At 42.3% G+C, this 20,710-nt stretch overlaps 2 protein-coding genes across 6 annotated transcripts in view; one reads left to right on the top strand and one right to left on the bottom strand.

Annotated features, from left to right (window-relative positions):
• Positions 1-7,367: 7,367 nt before the first annotated feature.
• Positions 7,368-18,694, bottom strand: MDH1 (malate dehydrogenase 1). The gene is made up of 9 exons (XM_075496817.1): positions 18,555-18,694; positions 13,444-13,542; positions 13,027-13,123; positions 11,848-12,023; positions 10,362-10,484; positions 10,053-10,229; positions 8,336-8,449; positions 8,064-8,153; positions 7,368-7,699 (listed from the first exon to the last, which is right to left on the bottom strand). Exons 1-9 carry the CDS (start codon positions 18,555-18,557, stop codon positions 7,574-7,576), a joined length of 1,005 nt encoding a protein of 334 aa, XP_075352932.1. The 5' UTR covers positions 18,558-18,694; the 3' UTR covers positions 7,368-7,573.
• Positions 18,695-19,050: 356 nt separating this feature from the next.
• WDPCP (WD repeat containing planar cell polarity effector) overlaps positions 19,051-20,710 on the top strand; it is a 160,223-nt gene continuing 158,563 nt past the window's right edge. For 4 of the 5 annotated variants that reach the window (XM_075496813.1, XM_075496811.1, XM_075496812.1 and 1 more), the window contains exon 1: positions 19,051-19,232. The gene's annotated coding sequence lies outside the window, so the exon portion shown is untranslated. The remainder of the gene's footprint in view (positions 19,233-20,710) is intronic. The other variant, XM_075496816.1, reaches the window with a different exon arrangement.

Raw genomic sequence — 20,710 nt, 5'->3', positions numbered from 1 at the left:
CAACAGACATCCCGGGTAAAACTACCTTGGCACTAGCAATGTCATTTGCAGGCTTAAGATGCATCATGATTGTTGGCCAGTGATGGTCCAGGGAGAGCGATACAACGAGAGAATTAGGAAGGGACCTCCTGATAAGGAATAACATATTTTAATTAGATAATTATCCCAAAAGCTGGATGCGACTACCCAGCCAGAGCAGCACCAAAGTGATATTTAATGTACCCAGGTTGCTCTGAAGTCAGATGTCTTGCCCAATGTCCGTGCAGCGTGAAGGCAGGACATTGCCAAATCTATTTTTTCCTCCTCTAACTGATAACAAGCTCACCCTGGAAGCTCTTGTCAAATCAAGCTGCTGCTCTTGAACTCTGAATCTGCAAACAGCTGGGTGGTGACATGTCTGCTAGTTTTAACTATTTTAGGAAACAATCTGCCCTTCTTCAGTCATGAAACTCATGAAAGGCCTGATGGCAAAATTTGGATGCAGTAAAATCTCATCTTGAAATCGTCCAAACCTGCCTGCCTTATGTTTCCTTATAATGCCACAATTACGGCGTGTAACCAGGAATGGCACCTTTCTCTGTGGCTACCTGACCCTTGTTCCAACACTAACTGCAAGCCATCCCCTGCTGAACTCCTGTGGGACTCGGGCTTTCAACTTGATGGCGAAGCTGGTTGCTGGTTGGGTCATGCTGGAGCCACCACTTCTTTGTACAGCTGCTAAGCAGTTATCAGCCCAAAGACGTGCTCCCCTCCTGAGACCCTCACCTCAAGTACACAGGAATCACTGGAACAAGGGTATAACTGTGAGATGAGCACCTTCCGATGGATAAAGTAGAAACTTCGCAGACTCTCACCTTGTGCTTCCTGCTGAACTGCCTTCCCTGGTTTTTAGCCCCAGTAGACCTCTGTATTTTCACTCGTCTAATGTGTGCTGCCCTTCTCCATCCTCAGTCCAGCTGGGAATGATGGGCATTGCTAATACACATCCCCATGTCCCTGTGGGATACATGCACAACACAGCCATGCCTGTCATGGCTTACGTTTACTTTGGGGTCAATCTCCCTTTTAATATCAGAAAGAAATGTTAACATTGCCTTTTAGGAAGTTGTTGTTTTTTTTTTAACTTAGAAAATATAGAGATCCTTTGAGGGGTTAATTCTCTCCTACGACCTCTTTGCTGAGGAATATACTTCGTTCTTCCCCATCTTCCTTGGCTCTTCACCTTTTTGGACTCCCTCTGAGTTTAGCTTCAGGGAGCTCTTCTAGGAAGAAGAGCTATCGAGAAAGTGGTTTTTTTCCCCAGAACTGGAGGTCTGAGTGGGAATCAGCACCACGTGCCCATGTTTGCAGTGCTGAAGAAGTGGCACATCCTCTGTTTAAAATTCTGCTGAACAGCAAGCTTATCTCTGGGGCTTGCGTTCAAGCCCGCTGGCATAAGTGGCTCACACTGTGCTCTCCTCAGTCAGGCATCCTCACATATAAAAAGCACTTCTGTTGTCAGCTCAATGTGCAGAAGAGATTTAGCTAAAAATACTTATTACTCTTTCCTGCAGGCAGAAAGCCCAAATGTTGTCTTTTTTCCCCTCCTAGGGGTGTGCAAGAGCAAAAGTATGGGCAGAGCTTCCTATTGCCACCTTCCCAACCAGGAGAAACACCAGCGTCTGCAGGAGAGACCTTGCTGGGCTTGCCATGCGAGGCAGCATTTACTGTGGCACTAAAAACTTGAAGCTTGCTGTTTTTCCTGAAAACCATCCACTTCTGTTGCTGTGTTTGGTTTCTTATAAAACCAGTTTTCAGCCAGACTATTAAGTCTCCATCAGTGGGTTTGCAGCAGGGGTTCAAATTGCTCCTGAAATAACTCACATGCTGGTTTAGTAGTGGCTTCCTAAATCTTCCGTCTCAAGCTTTGAAAGGATTCTGTTCCCACTGGCTTAGGAAATAATCATATAAATATAATATATTTTTTTTTACTAGGGTCACATCAGCCAAGGTGTATTGTTGGTCTCATTTTAAAATGACTCAAGCCACCTGTGTTTGTTCAGTAACACTTGTGAATGAGAAAGCAAAACTGAATGTATGAATATAATCAGTGAAAATTTCACAACAGAGGGCTATGCTGGATCTCTGGAAAGCACAAATCTGTGGCTTTACAAATGCTGATTTGGTTTAAATAGAGCCCAAAGTTTAGCAAACTGAAACTTATGTTTGCTCAGCCTTTAACTTAGCTTCGGTATTTTGCCTTTGCACATGCATGTGTGCACTGCTGCTGCTGAACACCCCAACGCTAAAGGATGCACAACTCAGCCCAGCAGCTCAGTGAAGCCGATCTGAGCTGCTGGGCTGGAATCACCCGCTCAGGTATGTCCTGGCTCCAGTACTGCTGATAAAAGATGAAAGCTTACCTTCATCCCAAGTATTATTAGTTGCCTGCTACAATAAAATCTTGCATGGTTGATCTGTGCAGCTTAACGATAGCCATGAAGGTCTTAGCTTGTAAGGACAGCCAAGTGGCTCCTTTGAACTCCAGACAGGTTTTCCGTCATGATCTGATATAGGGAGCCTGTGTGTGTGCATATGGATGCACACAATGTATGTATTAGTGCCATCTGCCAGGAAGGCAGCAGGCACCTCTTCCCTCTACTGAGCTGCTCTGTCCCAGCTTTGCTCTTCAGCTGCAGTACGGAGGGTAAAGAGCAGGACTGGGTACCACGGGAGCAGGATAGCCTGAATTTGGGGCTTTTGGCCACAGAGAGAAACGAAGTCGTTATTGTGCGAAGTCAACACGACTGAGAAGTCCTGAGTGGCCACAGATTTGTTCATGCAGTGTATTTCATTAGGAGTCTACAAACACTCACAGCCTCAAATATGAGTTGGCTTGAGTTTATACAACTTTTACTGCATTTAAGCAAAAAATCACTCCCGGGTGTATGATGACTATGTTTTTTGAGAGAGTAGGCAAAGGTCTCTGTGCAAACCCTTTGTATCACTTAGCTACAAACCCCTTGATGATTTTCATTAGCAGACTTGAAAAAAGAAAGCATCTGTGCAATTAACTTTTTAGTAATAAATTAATATGCATGATTAAAGATTCTGTAAAACCAAAACAATGGGCTTATTTCTGGCAAGCTGAAGACTGCATCTCTATCTATTAATTTCTCTATTTACCTGCAGTTACAGTATTTTATTTTAAGCAGCTGACTGCTCAGCCTCTGTTCTGATACAATAGCATTTGTCATGCTCCTCTGCAAAGCTGCCACTTAAAAAGTTGCTGGAATGTTTTTTAAAAAAAACCTTGGTATTTGAACACAAAATATCTGCATTTTCAGTTGCAAATGGTTATATTTATTTGAGGAAGTAAGTTCCTCTTTCATTACCTAGAGCTGTAGTTATGCTCTAGGATTTGCTATTTGGAATTCAAAATGTGTTTATAAATGTAAAAAAGTCCCCAAAGCACAGGAAACAGGAAAAAAAAAGGAGAAAAAAAGAAATAATTCTAATAAACTCTTCCACAACAACTTTCCTCTGTTTTGTAAATCTGGTGCTTTGAAAGCATCTGTTTTCTGCATCTGTTTTATTTGTCAGAGGAGTTCTCTTGCCTTCCCTGTGCAAAGCATGATTCAAATCCTATTAATTTGATATGACATGATGCCTTATAAATATGCCCAGGGTGCAAAGCTCTCTGGTGAGCATCAGCATAATGTTGATTTAGATTCATTTGTAAGAGCTAGAGTTTCCACCTTCACCTGCAGTCACTGTAAAAAATAACAGAAAGAGCTGCAATAGGAGAATGACAATGCAAGACAAACTTGAAATCAAGTTTTTTTTCTCATTTGGGGAAAAGCTTTATTTCTTCTCTTCCTCATAAGAATTCTTGCTGGGAATGGAAAGCTGTCACAAAAGCACAGAGATCAGCTTTGCAGCCTGCCTTGTACAGCTTTCACTAGCACGAAGGGAGGATTTGGGATCTGCGTCTTCCAGGTGCTCCATGACAAAGCATGCCAGTCACACTGAACAGTTTCCAGTCTTCCTTGGGAGCCTTTCTGCTGACACACAGACTCAGCCAGGAGCCCTAATGTTCTCAGCTGCTCCATCTAGAAACCTTCCAGAAGTGGATCTGACAATTCAAATCTTAATTTCCCCCAGGATTCATTTCTCAAGGAATGCTTGTACGTACGCATTTGGGAGCTGCTGTTTGAAGTCCTAACTTTTGTTCTCTTGGGGAAGCAATCAGCAAGCAAAAAGTGGACGTGAAATTCCTTCCTGCACAGAAAGCTTGTATGTACTGAAAATACCCTCATCACTAACTGAAGAATAACTTTTGATATGTATTTAGAGTTGTTTAAAAGATGCAGTTGGTGTGAATATATTCAGTGCCTTTCAATCGCATAGAAGTCATTCAGTGCAAACTGCTGCTCAACGCAGGGCTCACCTATATCTGGTTGCTCAGGGCCAGGTCCAAGGATGGAGCTTCCACAACCTCTCTGGTTACTTTATTATTTGATCACCCTCAGATCTGATAAATCAGTTTCTGGTGTTCCAACTTGTGTCCATTGCTTCTTGACCTTCCACTGTGTGCCACTGAGCCTGGCTCCGCTTCCTCTGCGCCCTACCATGAGGTAGTCATTGACAACATCTCCTGAGTGTTTCCTTCTCCAGGATGAAGAAACCCAGGTCTCTCAGCCTCACCTAGTAGATCATGTCCTCCAGCCCATGAACACTCAAAAAAAAAAAAAAAAATCCCAGAATAGAAACATTTCAATGAAGAGCAAAGTACTTAATACCGTAAGCTTAGAGTAGCAATGTGCAAGTTTCCTCTTGTACTAGAAAACTATAACAGTGTGAAAGGCAGAAGGAAAAGCACATGGCTACTCTTTTCACTTTAACGTGTGTATTTTCATATGCCACCTACTAAAGGAAGAGCAAAGCACCCTGCAAAAACAGTGCAGACTGTAAAAAGTAGCACAAGCCACAGTAAAAGGTAAGCTAACCACAGCAGGAGGGAAACTCTCAGAACTATAAAGAGAAAAACTGGAGAAAGTAGAACAGAAGACAAAACAGTTCAGAAACATGAATACAAAGAATATCCACCACTTGCTAGTTTAAGAGTTTGTAAGTAGTGGGGCAGTAGTTAAGTATGTTGTCAATGAGCAGATAAGAGATTTCCTGTTGAATTGCTTCACAGAAGTCTGGAAGAAATACAAACAGTGCTTAAAAGTCATATTATGAGAGGAGTCAAACATAGATTCAAGTGTTAACTTGAGGAGGTAAATATATCATGAGATAGTCTACCAAGTACTGAGGTTAATTATGCAATTGTTCTGATACACCAAGTGTTATAAGCATCACTTTACAAGAAGCAAGTTGTCTCCCTGAGAAGGCTGCTTTAAACAATCATCAAAAAACCCTGAAGAGCCAGATCTTCCAGATTTTTTTTAAAGCTTCTTCCCTACATTGTGATGTTTCTGTAGGTATGGCACAAAACATAGTGCAAACCAGCAGGATTTATCATGCCTTATTTATGGTTTTTAGGCACAGCTGTGTACTCATTCCTTTACTTAGCCTGTAGCCTTTCTAAACAGCAACAGTGTGCACCGTAGCCATCTCCTGTAACATTCACTGTAAGATGCGTTGTCTTAAAATAAGCTGTAGCACGGTAATTACTGGAGTGAATTCCTTTGGTCCCCAGGTTCACGTTGAAGAGATTTTACTGACTTTGTATGGAACACCGGAAGGCGGTCATCACGCTGGCAGCTTTCCTTACCTCCCTAATTTCTGCAGAAGTTCCCAAACTGTCGTGAAAAAACAGATGTATGAAACTTTCTTCTTATCATTTCTCCACAGCTAAACTCCAAGGGGTTTAGAGGAATGAGAAAAACAGTGAAAAAAAATACAGTCTATATACACTTCTTGTCTATTCCTAAGACTGCAAGAATGCATAAGTTCTTGCAACACATGCTTCATAAACATTCAAGGAATTCACTTACTGTACCCTGTCTCTAGTTGGCCTGTGCTGCAGCAGATTTTCCCATTTTCTGAAATGCTTGTTTTCCCTTTCAGCCATTTATGTATAGTAAGTCTTTGCTGCATTACTGTCACTGTACTTAATAGCTACAGTAATGTTCTGAGAGCAGACTTATTTTTAAGGATAAGATTATTGATGTTTGCAGATTTATTTTATAGTCTAGTTGATAAATCCTCAAAGAAACCATTCAATTTGCTTAGAATTCAGTTTAAGCTTTTTTTTGTCAAAACAGTTCTACTTCTTGAATCCTTATTTAAGGACAACAAACCAAAAAAGGAAAATGAGATGACTCCAGATATGACAGACCCGAGATTTACTTTAGTACAAGGCAGAAACACTTATATTGGAACAGGACAGACAACACCTTAGCATACATTGTGTATGAGAAAAATCCCATTATCATGAGAGTTTGCACTCTGCAAACAGGGCAGGAAGTATTTAAGATGCTTAGAAAACAAACAGAACAGGTAGTACATCTAAGAAACTCCCAGAACAACAAACCTAGTCTAAATCCCTTAAGTCTACATAAGGTGGGTTACTACAGTAGGAACAGATAAAGCACGAGTCTAGAAGAGTTACAGCAACATTCACCTGTGTGTTTGCAAAGGAATAATTACAGTACAATATATTTGAACCTTCCTGAAGTGTTTGTAGGCTGCACTAGAAAAATTCTCAAGCAAGTATATTGCCCTCACTCAGACTTAACCAAGTGAGGCCTTGTCTCCTGGGACAAAAGGCTTTCAAGCTACAATCAAATTAGTACCAAGCTACGGTACCAACACTGCTTTCAAACTGTAGTGCTGGAGTACAAATCTGCCTTTAGGCTTTTGTGTCTGATGTTGAGATAAAGCAATTTTGCCTGGGAAAGACAAATGGAAGTGCTAGTCATCAATAAAGCTTCTTAAAACTAGCTTCCCCTCAGTTTCTTAAAATAGGCCTTCAGGGTTGTTGGTTTTTTTTTTTTTATGTTGTACTATCAAATTCTGCTACTTACATAACTAAAACATGCAAATAAAGTGCAACAGACTACTTTCAGCCATTATGTGATTAAGCATCTTTTAATATTTCTATTGACAAACATTGTAAGCATAACCAGAGTGAACAGTACATACTTGGAGTCTGTCCAGTGATAGACTTGAGTCACTGAACTACTGGTTCAAGGAGAACTATTGGCATTCTAATTTCATCCTCAGTTGAGCCATAGGATGCTGAAGTGATCACGGACTAGGAGTGTTCCAATACTGCCAAATTCTAATTAAAACTCAGATTGTGCGTTAGTAGCCAAGGCCAAGGCAAACAGTTATTCTGTATCATACACAGAAAGCAACTAGTATTGAACAAAGTTTGGTCAACAAACTAGTTTTACTTCTTTAATAATCTTTTTGCTAATAACTCAACAGGCACAACAGTACCAGTAAGCAGATGAACTTTAAAATGCACAATTGCCACAGACAGTTGACTTGAATACAGTAATAGTGTTTGGTAGCAGACTTAGAGACGACTTTTAGATTCTTCCACTCTGAAATGATTTTGTATTTCCTCATCACCTAGTCATGCACTGGAGAGGAATTCCACAGCAGTCTCCTTCTCTTCAGTTAACTCCTTAGCAGTCAGATCCATCTTCTCACGAGAAAAATCATTAATAGGAAGACCCTCAACAAACTTCCAGGTCTTGTCCTGTTTGAAAACAAACAAAAAGCCCCTCCATATGAGAACAAGCTTTATTCAATCTGCACGAAGGAAACTGCAGCATAAGAAACAAAGTTTATGGCCTTAAAAAACACATCAGGCAGAAGTTAATTTTGTTTTCAGATAAAGAACACAACCAGCACAGGCTAGTCATGTAAGATTCTACTTTTCTATCAGTACTGATCTCACAACTAGTACAAAATGGTGAATAATGGTCTGGTCTGTGAAAGACTGCTAAAACCCCCATGTCCCAGCAACTGCAGTCCCACACTGTTAACTAGCTGTTAACTAGCTCATACAACAGTTCAACTAGGTCTTGCAGAAGATACTTAGATTAAATACGGGCAAATACCTTGATCACAACAGGGAATGAATATAGCAAGTCTTCAGGAACACCATAAGAATTGCCATCAGAAATTACTCCCATGGAAACAAATTCCCCCTGAAAACAGAAGAGGAAAGGATAAATACATTTTTTACTGCTAGAAGCAATGACACACTTTATTCCAGAAAAAAAGACACATTCTTCCCCCTCTCAACACACATATACACTTGAGGTCAAAGACACTGGCATGTAATCAAAGCATTAGGCAAACAAGCACTTACTCAAGAGCAACATCTTACCACTGGGGTGCCAAACCAGATGTCCCTCACATGATCACAGATAGCTTTGGCAGCTGACATCGCACTGGACAGCTTCCTAGCCTTAATAACGGCTGCTCCACGTTGCTGAACAGTCTGCAATTAAGAAAAACCCCTAAGCTGTAAAGCAGCAAAATTTTGGCTTGGTCTAAACACTGTTAGTAAATGCCATAAGGAAAGACCGCCTTACCAACATTATTTAATTTCATCAGGCAAGATACAGTTCTATCACTAAATGAACATGGTGTACAATCCAGAAATACAATCTAGAAGAGATTTGCCAAGACAAGAACATAATGGAATATTTCAGAGGCTGGCTCATTTCGTAGTACCTGCTTTAGAGCTAGCAGCCCACTAACATCTTTCATACTAATCGGATGTTTCAAGCTTTTACCACCAAGAGACTTCATGTACATCAACAGTAACAGATGTCTCAGAGCAACACTGGGAATTAAGGTTTTTTTGCTGAATACCAATGTGAACTACTTGCTGGTCTCAATCCTACAATATTTAATGCATAAAATTAATTTAATTCTGAAGATAGCTGAAACCACCTCCCTATACTCAAATTTATATTTAGAAATTTTGTACTTAAGACTTGCACTTCTTGGAATTAGAATAGCTTCTTAAATCTTACTTTTTTTTCCTTTTAATAAGTTTTGGTGAGGCTGTATGCCAACCATTCTACAAAGCAGGAATTATGAAATCTCCTTATCTTAGGCAAAGCATTCTAGCTTAGACCAGCATTACAATATACCTAGAAGGCCAAACCAATATCCTGCCTTGGCCACGTAAGATACAGCAGGATCAAGGACAAGGACAGGTTTCTGCTTACACTCTGGCTCATGAACTTTGGTTGCCAGCATACAATCATTTATTCTGTAGCAACAAGCATGAACTAGAATAAGCTATATCCAAAACCAAAATAGGACAGAGCACGGTTGTATGACAAAACACATCCCCAGTCCCAAACTAAAGGTGCCTTGGCTAAGATTAGTACCTGGCTGTCAGCATGCCAGTAACATTGCAATACCAAGCAAAGTACAGCTACTTGGAATCACATTCATTAAGGGCTTTAGTAATCCTTGTTTCACTTTATATTGCATTTAGGTAGTCTGTGCTCTTGATCAATTAATACCATTATTTTGTTTTACTACCCTACATTATTATTATTTGTTACTACCCTACATTAAGACATTTGCAGGTGTTTTCTAGATTCTTCAGATTACTTTTCAGAAATGCTGCTGACAAGGCCACAGATTCAGAAAGCGTGTGTGTGCATGCATGCACACGCACGTGCAGTGGGCAGGCTGCTGGGCTTTTTTTGGTGGGTGAGGAGCAGCAAATGGAAGATCATCCTACTTCATCTACAGAGCTTCCCAAAAGAGTCACCACAGTGAACTGTGAATGGTGCTTGTGTGCCAGATGAGTTGCACCTAAGCTATGATCAAAATTATTTCTGTTAAATCACTTTAGCACTCCAAATGGCTTTTTCTAGTAGTATTTACATAAGTTTCATAATGCCTTAAATTTTTCAAAAGCAAATAGCTGATAGAGACAAGCTATCTGAAGATGACTTATTCCAGTGAGATAGGAAGAGCTGCTCCAGTCAGTCATTTACATAGTTTACAAGTTCAAATGAGGTTAGGAGAAAGCAGAAGCACAGAACGACCATTTTTAAAAAGCCCCAAGATCTTACCAGGATAAAGTCTCCCTTCAGCCAGCTGTCATCTTTTATAGCTTCATAAACTCCAACTTCCTTTCCTTTCACATTTACCTTCGCATGGTTAACATCTGGATATTGAGTGGAGGAGTGGTTGCCCCAGATGATGACATTCTTCACATCATTAGCAGTCACACCAAGTTTCAGAGCAATCTAATCAGAAATTAAAGATGTCCATTGTATTAACTTCAGCCTCTCAGTTCACAGGCTTCTTTGAAAGCATTGCTCTGTTTGTATTTAGCAGATACAACAGCAAGCATTCTACTTTGAATAGGCCCTTTTTACCTGAGATTTAGCTCTGTTGTGATCCAAACGAGTTAAGCAGCTGAAGTTTTCCTTTGGTATTGATGGGGCTGACTTTGATGCAATCAGGCAGTTAGTATTTGCTGGATTCCCAACTACCACAACCTAAAAATGAAAAAGGGGAAGGGGAATGTGGAAAGATGAAGAAGCTATTTCTGCAAAACAGCTCCTTCAAGTGAAATACATGGCTTTGCCTTCAAAGAAACTATCAGAAAGTTAAGTTTTCTGAACCTCTTGGTTGTCTTCAACACATTTTTATATGTGTGTTGTTCATAGTCACCGAGTCTTTTATAACTGCACAGAAAAATATATTCTAGCTAGGTACCTTCTTTATAATTTGACATTCAAATGTGAAAGAGAACAAGACTTCTAGGGAGATCTGCACACTGACCCACAGCCTGGCTTCAAACCCCATGCTACTAGATACAGGGAAAACATGATACATACATAACTAGTCACCCCACAGTGAATTCACCATCACCTTTTAAACGGTTCCTAGACTGGCTGCCACTGATTTATATAATTGCTTTATAATTAAGAAAGCCAGAACAGTTACTTATCTCAATGTTGATAGGCATTTAGAAGTAAAATATTGCCTGAACTTAGATCAATTTATTACTATGGAAAACTGATTTTTATTCATCCTTCATCTACTAATATACCTCAAATGATTAATGTCAAGCTCCATATAATCTCAATCACACAAGCTAATCTGCAAACCTCCCTTTGTATTTCCCCTTTTGAAAGCGAGTTCAGTAAATTTTCCATTACTCTGCAATAGTTATATTGATAGTGTTTATTCCAACTGTATAAAGAAGCAAACAAGTCTTTAGAAGCAGTAGGAAGTTCATCAGCAGAGGAAGGAGACATTAAAAAGTCAGTTACAAAGCACAGTCGGAGTCTGGGTCTGAGATTAAGAGCAATAGGAGAGCAGCCACGTGATCCCATTAACTGTGCTGAAGGAATCAGAGAGAGAACAATTAAAAGCTTCCAATGCTCCAAAGACCAAGACGCAAACAACCTAAATAAAGCTGATTTTTTGTACAACTGTAATTGCATACTGATACTGAAGTAAGGGTCATTGTATTAAAGCCACAGATGGATATGAAGTAGGCAGCTGCATGTAGATAATTTAGTTCTCCCAGAGAAGAGAGATAACAAGCAGAAGACTACTTTTTATTTTTTTATACAGATTTTAAAATTTTTTTTTAATTGCTGGTAACCAGTTCAGAGTATGTGTGGACTACAGCAATACAATGTAAGACTTACCTTTTTCACTGAACAAATTAAGGACTAAATAATCTACCTATTTAATATAGTATATCTCATCTAACCTTGACTGTGGTATATTTTCCAGGGCTTAAGGAAAGGAATGCCTGCAGTGAATAGGCTCCTGCTTGTGCAATATCATTCTACAATGTATTTAGATCTCTACATAACTCAGTTTAAATTAAGTTTCTATATTCACCTTGACAGTCTTTTTGGCATACTTGTCTAAGGCTGCACCCTGAGACTTGAAAATTTTCACATTTGCTTTGAGTAAATCCTTCCTCTCCATGCCCTCTCTCCTTGGCATGGAGCCAACCAGAATTGCTATGTCAAGGTCTTTGAATGCAACTTCCTCCTTGTCTGTTGGAATGACCTCTAAAAAAAGGAAACGGGGGAAAAAAAAAAAATCAAAGTAAGATAAATACTCATGGCAAAGTGTTAACAGGAATATTCTTTGGTTCATAAATAGTATACAATCTGATTTGACACCACCACCACCTTCCCCTTCCAAAAATATAAGTATAGTCATTTGGCCCCAACGCCACAGATTAGAAACTGTTTACTGGCAAGTATTTATACTCAAATATTTATCTAAAGCTTTAGATACAAATTCTGAAAACACAGGAGAAATCTATGTCAAAAGATACCTTTCATGCGTGTCTCTCTAAATATATATACATATTATACACATGTATGCATATATGCTGTTCTTCACATTTTTTTTTAATCTTTACATCTTTATCTTTACAAAAAAATTCTTAGTGGCAAGTATCAACACAAATGAAGTTTTCCTCTCCCTTTAACAATTCGAACTGAAGAAGGTTTGATTTGTACAAGTACAAGAGCTGGTAGCTACACATTTTTTAAGTACTGTAATAATTACAGTAGCATCTACTGGCTCCCTTTCTTCTGCTTGTTTAGATTTATCAGAACTTAACTTGTTTACATGACCTGATGAGCAGTTTTTCAGTTTGTGTCTTTTTGCAGAAGATATTTCTAAAGACTAGAATTTTTTTACTTAGTAAAGGCATGTAAGCGTATCTAAAGATTCATTGTTATTTTACCACTAGGCCAGAATACAATGCATAAGTGCACAAGTATTTGACAATTTGTTGCACATGCTAGCAAACCAGGATTAGATGATATAAACCAAAACCCAGGTATCTGCGTAGTCATTTCTTTACACAAAACTCATTTGATGACATTCTTCCTAGCTTACAGCCTAAGTTAAATGAACTTATCTTCCACAAAATATAAAACCAAGAAAAGATCATCTAATATTTTCTTCTGCTTAACTTCCTGTCAGCTACAGGAACTCATAAATGCAATAGTTGTACTAGAACTTCTTGTAGGTGTAAGAAAAATTTCATTTGGCCACCTCTCAGCAGCGGCAGAGCACAGTCCTGCAGCTCCATCACTACACCTTCCAATACAGTCATCATGGGGGTGATATCCAGCAGCACAAGAACAAGAGGCTGTAAAGAAAGTAATGGTTTAGTGCAAGTGGCATGTAATCTGTTTTGAAAATGAATTTGTCTTATCTGCTAGAAAGTGCTATCTTGTGCAAGACTTAAAATCCATTTACAGAAAACTGAAAAACTTCAGCACAACCAACAACTGAAAGCTTGCGTAACAGAGCAGGACTCAATTTTCACCACTTAAAGAATAAAGTACTTACATACTGGTAAACCATTTGAGTGTCTACAAGAAAACAAGTCTCACTGACTGCAGTTCTTACATTAGCTTATTCATTACTGCGCAGCAGAGACAAGTAGTAATTCAGTGTAAGAGTTACCTGTTCTTTGCCAAAGACATCTCCCTTGGCGATGCTGTAGAGCAGCGAGTAGGCAATCTGCCCGGCAGCTCCAGTCACCAGGACTCTGATAGGTTCACCCTGCAAGAAAGTTACGGAGACTTACCCACAGCTATACAGTGCAGGCTCACACTATCCGAGAGTGGTAAAAATTAACAGTCACTACAGAAATAAGGTTATGACTATTTAACCTGGATGAAAGCATGTGCCTAAGTGTGGATCAGAGCCAGCTCCTGAGATCACACTTCTGTTCTGCTAGAACCACCAGCTGTTCCTCTGCTTGCTTTTACACAAACAGACCACACTTGCAAAAATATCCCGAAGAATTGTTCCTGGAAGAGCTTCCAAAATGCCAGGAATGACAACCTATTTGAAAAACTTTGTATTCCTTTTAACAATGCTGTCTTTTTAGTGTAACATGTTACAGCACGTACCCACTCATTAGATTACCTATTCATACTTCAAACTTACTACAGCAGTTTTACAAGCTGCCACACTTCACCAGTTTTCAGATGCTTTCAATTTTTAGGGCTGTTTCCATTAAGCATTTTGAATGCTTACTTGCAACCAAAGACTTATTGGATGCCAGAAACCAAGGAATCTAGTGGACTTAAAACTACTGCCTCACTAAACTGTTATGCAGCAATTTAACAAATCCACAGACAAAAGCTACATTATGTACAAATACAGACACTAATATCCATAATACAACTGTCCATTGTCAAACTGACTCAAAACTCCAAAAGACTGGGAGAAGACTCCCAACACATTGCTATATTGCAAATAGGGAAAAAAAAAGGGTTACCCTATAGCAAAAGTCCATTTTGTTAAGCAGAACCAGGACCTGGGGAACTCCAGAGGTTATTTAATATTGAAAAGGGAAAACATGCCAAAGGACATTCATAACCCAGACTTTTGTAAGCCTGTTTTTTCTATCTCCCTTTTTCCCTAGAGGCAATAGGGCTGGGGCAGATTGTGCTAGGACAGGAACAAGCAGACTCCAACCAGCCTGCTGGAATCCCATGCCCACTTCTTCAAATAATTAAAAGATGATCATTTGAATTATGGACAAAATATCTTCCACATTCAATTATGTCTGAAGTGATTTAATTGCATACTGGGCTACATTATGAAAAGCACAGCTTGCAGAGCAAAGGCTGGCATTTCGCTTAGTGCTGGTGTTTGCAGCTGGAATACTGAGTCCAGTTTTGGGACCCTGAGTTTTAGAGGGATGTTGAAAAACTAAAGAGGGTTCAGGCAAGCATTACTCAGATGGCTGGGGCTCAGAGTTCAGGTCCTATGAGATGAGGCTGAGGGAGCTGGGTGTAGTCTGGAAAGGCAGAGGACAAGGGGTGATCTAACAGCAGCCTACTACTACTTCGAGAAAGGTTACAACAATAATGCTGCCAAACACCTCTCAGTAGCGGCAGATGGCAGAACATGGGGCAACAGCTACAAATTAAGAGAAAAATTCCTGATTAGGGTGGTATTGCTGCACTGGAACAGGGTATCCACACAGGGTCCCAGCCTCCTTTGGGCATCCACCTGCTCTGGTGTGGGGTCCTCCATGGGCTGCAGGTGGATATCTGCTTCACCATGGACCTCCATGGGCTGCAGGTGGATATCTGCTCCACTGTTAACCTCCATGGGCTTGCAGGGGACAGCCTGCCTCACCATGGTCTGCACCATGGGCTGCAGGGGAATCTCTGCTCCAGCACCTGGAGCACATCTTCCCCTCCTTCTTCACTGACCTTGGTGTCTGCAGGGTTGTTCCTCTTACATATTCTCACTCCTCTCTCTGGCTGCAGTTGCACAGTTTCCCCCCCCCCTTCTTAAATATGTTATCCCAGAGGTGCTACCACTGTTACTGATGGGCTTGGCCTTGGCCAGCGGTGGCTCCCTCTTGGAGCCGGCTGGCATTGGCTCTATCGGACACAGGGGAAACTTCTAGCAGCTTCTCACAGAAGCCACCCCTGTAGCCCCCCTGCTACCAAAACCTTGCCATGCAGACCCAATACAGCATGCTACTCCAGAACTCACACAGATAACTGCAGAACACATTTTCTTTGAATTACATGGTATCTGAAATAAATCGTTAATTGATTTCTGAATTTCCAGTGAATGGAACAAAGATTTTAAGAAGTCAGACTCTTTCTCCTTTGCAACCTGTGAGCCAATCTAAAGTAGTGTTACAAAAGGGGGATGTCAACAAGAATTTTTTTATATGCACTTTATATGCTAATCCAATTTAAACATGAAAAATGTCAATCTATCCACTAGTATTACAGTGAGTATTTAGCATAACAACAGGCGAGGGAAGGCGTGGAAGATAAAAAGGTAAGAGATAAGACTTTTTTTTTTTTTTTTTTTTTACTAAGACAGACTTAAAAAACAAAATCCTTCAGTTATGACTCAGCTCCACCCTCTCAAAAAAATTATGTTTGCTTACTACCATCCTTCCTGTTCTCTCCCCATTTTGGTCTGGAGGAGGGAAGAAGAAACATAAGCTAAAATAAAGTGAGGAGTACTGCCTACTTGTTTTTTTCTCTTCAAGCCTTCAGTACATTGGATTCACATACAAGCTTTCCCTGAACCCCCTTGCCCCTGCACCAATTGTGAGCAATTAGTATCAAAGAAATTTTCATGCTCCCTCTTGATTCCAGGAGCTAGATTAACAAGCCAAAAATGTTATGCTGCTTACAAAATATAGTTAACTCTCCCAGGAAAACTCACATCACATACAAAAATCGGTATCACTGAGCATCTGAGGCTACTTTTGGAGGTTGGATGTTTAGACAAATGAGTAGCTCCCCAACAGAAGTTGTAGGCTCCACACATTCATGTTCAGGCACTTTAATCTGTGACTTGGCTCCTGCACTGGGCTTCGATAAGAATATACTTTCACACTGTGGTAACTACAGAGGTGACCTTTACTCACTCTCAGGTATATAAGAACTAGAGGACAAATTAAATGATATCTAACTGAACTATCTAGTTTCAAAGCCTTCCCCACTTCACATACAGCTGATGTATAGTTAAAAAGTTTTAGGAAACTGAAAGAGTAGAAAAGGTAACAATACAAAGGAAGAAAAAAAAAAGTTAACATTGCATCCCCAGATACCCTTCTCCCTCTAATTCAGCAAACATGTAGGATTTCTCCCCCTCCTAAATTATCAGAGATAAAAGTATAGCTTCCAATATCAAATGAGGAAGCTGTGGGCTTAATGCCCCCCCACACACACACTTTGGCTTAAGAACTCAGTGCCTAAATTATCTCTGTGATTATTGCTGATACTAGCAGACTTAAAATATTAGTGCCATACAGGAAAATAGCACTATACGGCAAAAGTGATTCAGGAGGTTACAAAAGTGTAATATGAAATAACCCACAATCTATCAAATGTAGGAACAAGAAAAATCTATGCCTTGTCTACACAAGTGATGGACTTTGCATTACTAATTACAGTTATAAAAGACCTCTATAAACATTATTACTGATAAACTTAACTGTCTGTGAAATATCAAACTATTGTTATTCCTAAATATTAAAGCCAACTAAGCTATCCCACCTTGCTTGACAAGAATGCTTTAAGCATTAAATTAAACTGTATCTCCTCAAAAGTCTAAAGCCTGCCTAACAAACTTTCCTTTTGTTCCCCCCTCTTTGAAGCAGAGTTGCTGTGACAATAAATGTATTTGGAAGTGTGGTAAGTGTGGCAAGACAGTTGTGCACTTTAGCAACCCCAGCAGCACTCTGGTTCATAGACTGAATTCCAACGGAATTCTTTCCTTAAGAAATGACCTTGAGACAGGTGCCCTTAAAAACCTTTTCCATTTCATTTACTTAACAGCAGTTGCATCAATAGACACATGATCTTGTTTCAGAAGTTTAAAGCCTTTGCCCAAGGCCAAATGCGTAATTAGAATAATGAAAGTAAGACAAAAAGCAGTGACATTCTAAAAAGTCTGGGCATCAAAGTAAGTTTCAAATAGCAGTTCTCCTGGAGACCAGCAAATTCAAGGCAGCCAATGTTTTGAAAGCTTAAATACAAAGTAAAACTTGCTGGCTTGGGGTCACTCCTAAGACTCCATATTTTGAATAGAAATAAGAGTGGAGAATTAGGATAGATGAAGTTTACAGATTTCAGTATTTTTTAGCATATAACTGAAATAATAAGCCACGTTTCAGAGCACGCAAGCATCTTTTCTATAGCAAAGTACCAAAAGAAAAGGTTTGAATAACAGTGTATAAAGTCTAGAAAAACATGGAGATTTTTCATCATTATAAAGGAAAGCAAGGTCTCTGTGCAAGTTTGTGTGTGTGCATATATATATATGCCACGAAAAAGCAAAGCACTCCAGTTCACCTGTATAACCTCGGGACAAGAACTAGGACTCCTTGACAATTTGGAGAGCCTACACGAATAGCTGGATTTCTGACAGCAAGCAGGGATCAAACAAGAGAGGAAAACATTTTACAGGCATCTCCCCTTGAGCTAACACAGAACTGCACCCAAAACCTTTAATGTCTCGTGAAATGCAGGAGCAGGCATCCCCATCTTCTCGAAGGCAATGTCGCCAGCCACGGGGCACAGCGAGGCACCGGCTTTAGGACAAGGCGCGATTCAACTGCTGAAGGGCCAGCAGCAGGCCCGGGAGGCTCGCTCCGCTCCGCCGGGGTGACCCCAGCGGGACCACAAGCCGACTTCCCCCGCACGCCAGTGAAGAGGAGGCAGAGACGATGTTAGGCTGGCACTGCAGGGGCCGACACCGAACCCCAAGTCCCCGGGCTGGAAGAAGGTCACCCTAGCGGGGCCTCCGTGGGGGCTGAGGCGAGCCAGGCCCGTTTCCTCCCAGGTGCCAAGGACACCTTCAAGTCACCCCCCGGGGCCTTGGGGCGGCGCGGGCAGCCCGGCAGCAGGGGCCACCCGGCGAGGAGGGCGGGGGAAGAGAGCCGGCGCCATTTCGCAGCCACCTCCACCTGAAGGGAGCCCCCTGCCCCAACCGCCCCGCCGAGGGAGCGCAGCCTGCCACCACCCCGCCCCAACCGCCGCCTAAAGGGAGCGCTCCCCAGCCCGGGGAGGGGTACCCACCATGGCTGAGAGGAGCGGCGGGTCCGGCAGCCTCGAGGTCACCTCTACAGCGCGACTACAGCCGCGACACCGCTGCGCTAAGGTTCGGCGGAGGGGCGGGGCGCGGCCGCCCCGCGAGGCTGCCTGGGGACTGTAGTCGCGGCTCCCGCCGCCCCGCGCAGCTTACGTGGCAGGGAGAACTACAACTCCCAGCGTGCCTCGGGGCACGCCCGCCTCGCCCCCGGACGCTATTGGCGGCGTGGCAGCAGTTACCCCCCCCCCCCTTGCCCCATTCATTGAAGCGCAAAGCGGTGGCCCGAGAGCAGCTCTGCTGAGAGCCGCTAGGCGGCAGCAGGCGGCGCCCTTCGTGGCGCATGCGCTCGTGGGAGATGAGGAGCAGGGGGTTGCGGCAGCGTGGGCCGTTCGGTTTACGCATGCGCCAGGCCGAGGGCCGGCGTTGCACGCGTTCTGCTCAGGTGCGGGCGGAGAGGCGCATGCGCGCGGGTGGAGACACCGGCTGGGGATGCCGAGCGCCGCGAGAGTGTGTAGCTGCTGCGCGTGCGCAGGTGGCGGTGCTTCGGTGGTTGCTAGGTGACGGGGGGCACAAGCAGCGGCGTGGGAGGGCAAGAGAGACCCTGGCGCTGGCGGCGGCAGTGCTCCCCGCCCCGCACCCCTCGCCCCGTCTCCTCGGAGCGCTCGGTGGGTTCGGGTGCGCGGCCTGGCCGTACCCTTCCCTGGGGTGGACATCCCGGTGGGGCCGGGCCGTTTCCGGGCGCTACCCGCAGGCCTCCACCACCTTGCGCCCGCCGGGCAGCGCCCGTCGCCTCAGTGAGACTGGCGGGGGGGGGGGGGGGGGTCGCAGGCAGGGAGCTCCTCTTGTCAGGCCAAGCCCCGGCGCGGTGAGGGCGGGCAGAGCCTTCCCTTTGCCTTCTCTGCGCCGCAGCCTCTTGCCCGACTTTCTCTCAGGCCCGGCCTCTTCCTGGGAAGTTGTCTGCGAGCACCCTCGCGTCCCGGGAGCCCAAAACCGCTGCCCTCGGGTGCTCCCTCTGGCTCCCGTGCAGGCTCCGGGTTTCTTTCCTCGCTTCCTCTCGCCCTGCTGCCTGTGTCACCTTTCTTTCGGCCCTTCAGAAGAAGGTGCATAGCTCTACTTAGACTTTACAAAATCCTGTGAGCTTGCGCTTGGCCGTTTCCTTTTATTTACTTGCAGTAGGGAAAACTGAGAGCTTACCTGTGCTATTCCGCTGTTAAAACAGCATGACCAAACTAGTGATCTGTTGTACAAAAATAAAACTTCATTTAGTTGTATTTTGGATTCTTGGCTGAAGTAAACTCTTTTGGTTTGTGCCTAAAGTAAGGCTGATATTGGAATAAATGCATCGGCAAAACCCACAGATTCTTAAACTGTGTTGTTATGCTATAAAAGAGAGTCTTGGATGGCACGGTTGATTATTTTTTCCTCAGATCCTGACAGGGTTCCTTATTGGACAAACTCTGTAATTTAGTTAAGTCTTTAGTGAAGTCTCACTTGTCCGAATATTTTTCTGCAGGATTAGTTTTAAATCTTACTCTAGTCCTTATAGTTGATTGTTTTGGTTTTTTTTCAAACAATCTCAACAGCGCGTACACTTATGCCATTTCTTCTTCAGTCCTCAGACAGAAATAAGAAGTTACTCCTTTAGGGCAGTGGGTGTAAAACATAAATATTTATGCTTGTCATGCAAAGCATTCTCTTTTTAGCGAGTCTTGTTGCTAATCGTGCTCATGCCACAACTCAAAACTTCCTGTGGCTTGAACAAGTCTTTAGCTGAACCTCTGACTGCTTTTGCAGTACAGAAAACTGCAGTGTCAGAGTTGAAAAGGTACAGTCATGCTTGGTTTATTTTAAATGTCAAACTACACTGATTTATAGCCGTTAATAACCGTATGTTTTTAATATGGATGAAGATTGTACCTAAGTTCCCTTCTGGGAATGAATTTGAAAGCCAAATAGCTGCAAGCAAAGCTGAGGTCTGGCTTGCTGTGAAATGTAGAGAAGCTTGGTAAGTAGAAGGGAGCTTGTTTTCCAGTCAGATTATTCCAGAGTGTCCTAAGATGCTTTACCCTAGTGACTCTAACCTTTTTCTCACCCAGACATTGTACAAACTTAATTAACACTATTTAAGATTATTTCATATTTA

This window comes from Mycteria americana, chromosome 3 (genome assembly GCF_035582795.1).
Source record: "Mycteria americana isolate JAX WOST 10 ecotype Jacksonville Zoo and Gardens chromosome 3, USCA_MyAme_1.0, whole genome shotgun sequence".
Taxonomy (NCBI): domain Eukaryota; kingdom Metazoa; phylum Chordata; class Aves; order Ciconiiformes; family Ciconiidae; genus Mycteria; species Mycteria americana.
This window is presented reverse-complemented; position numbering and strand designations above follow the sequence as displayed.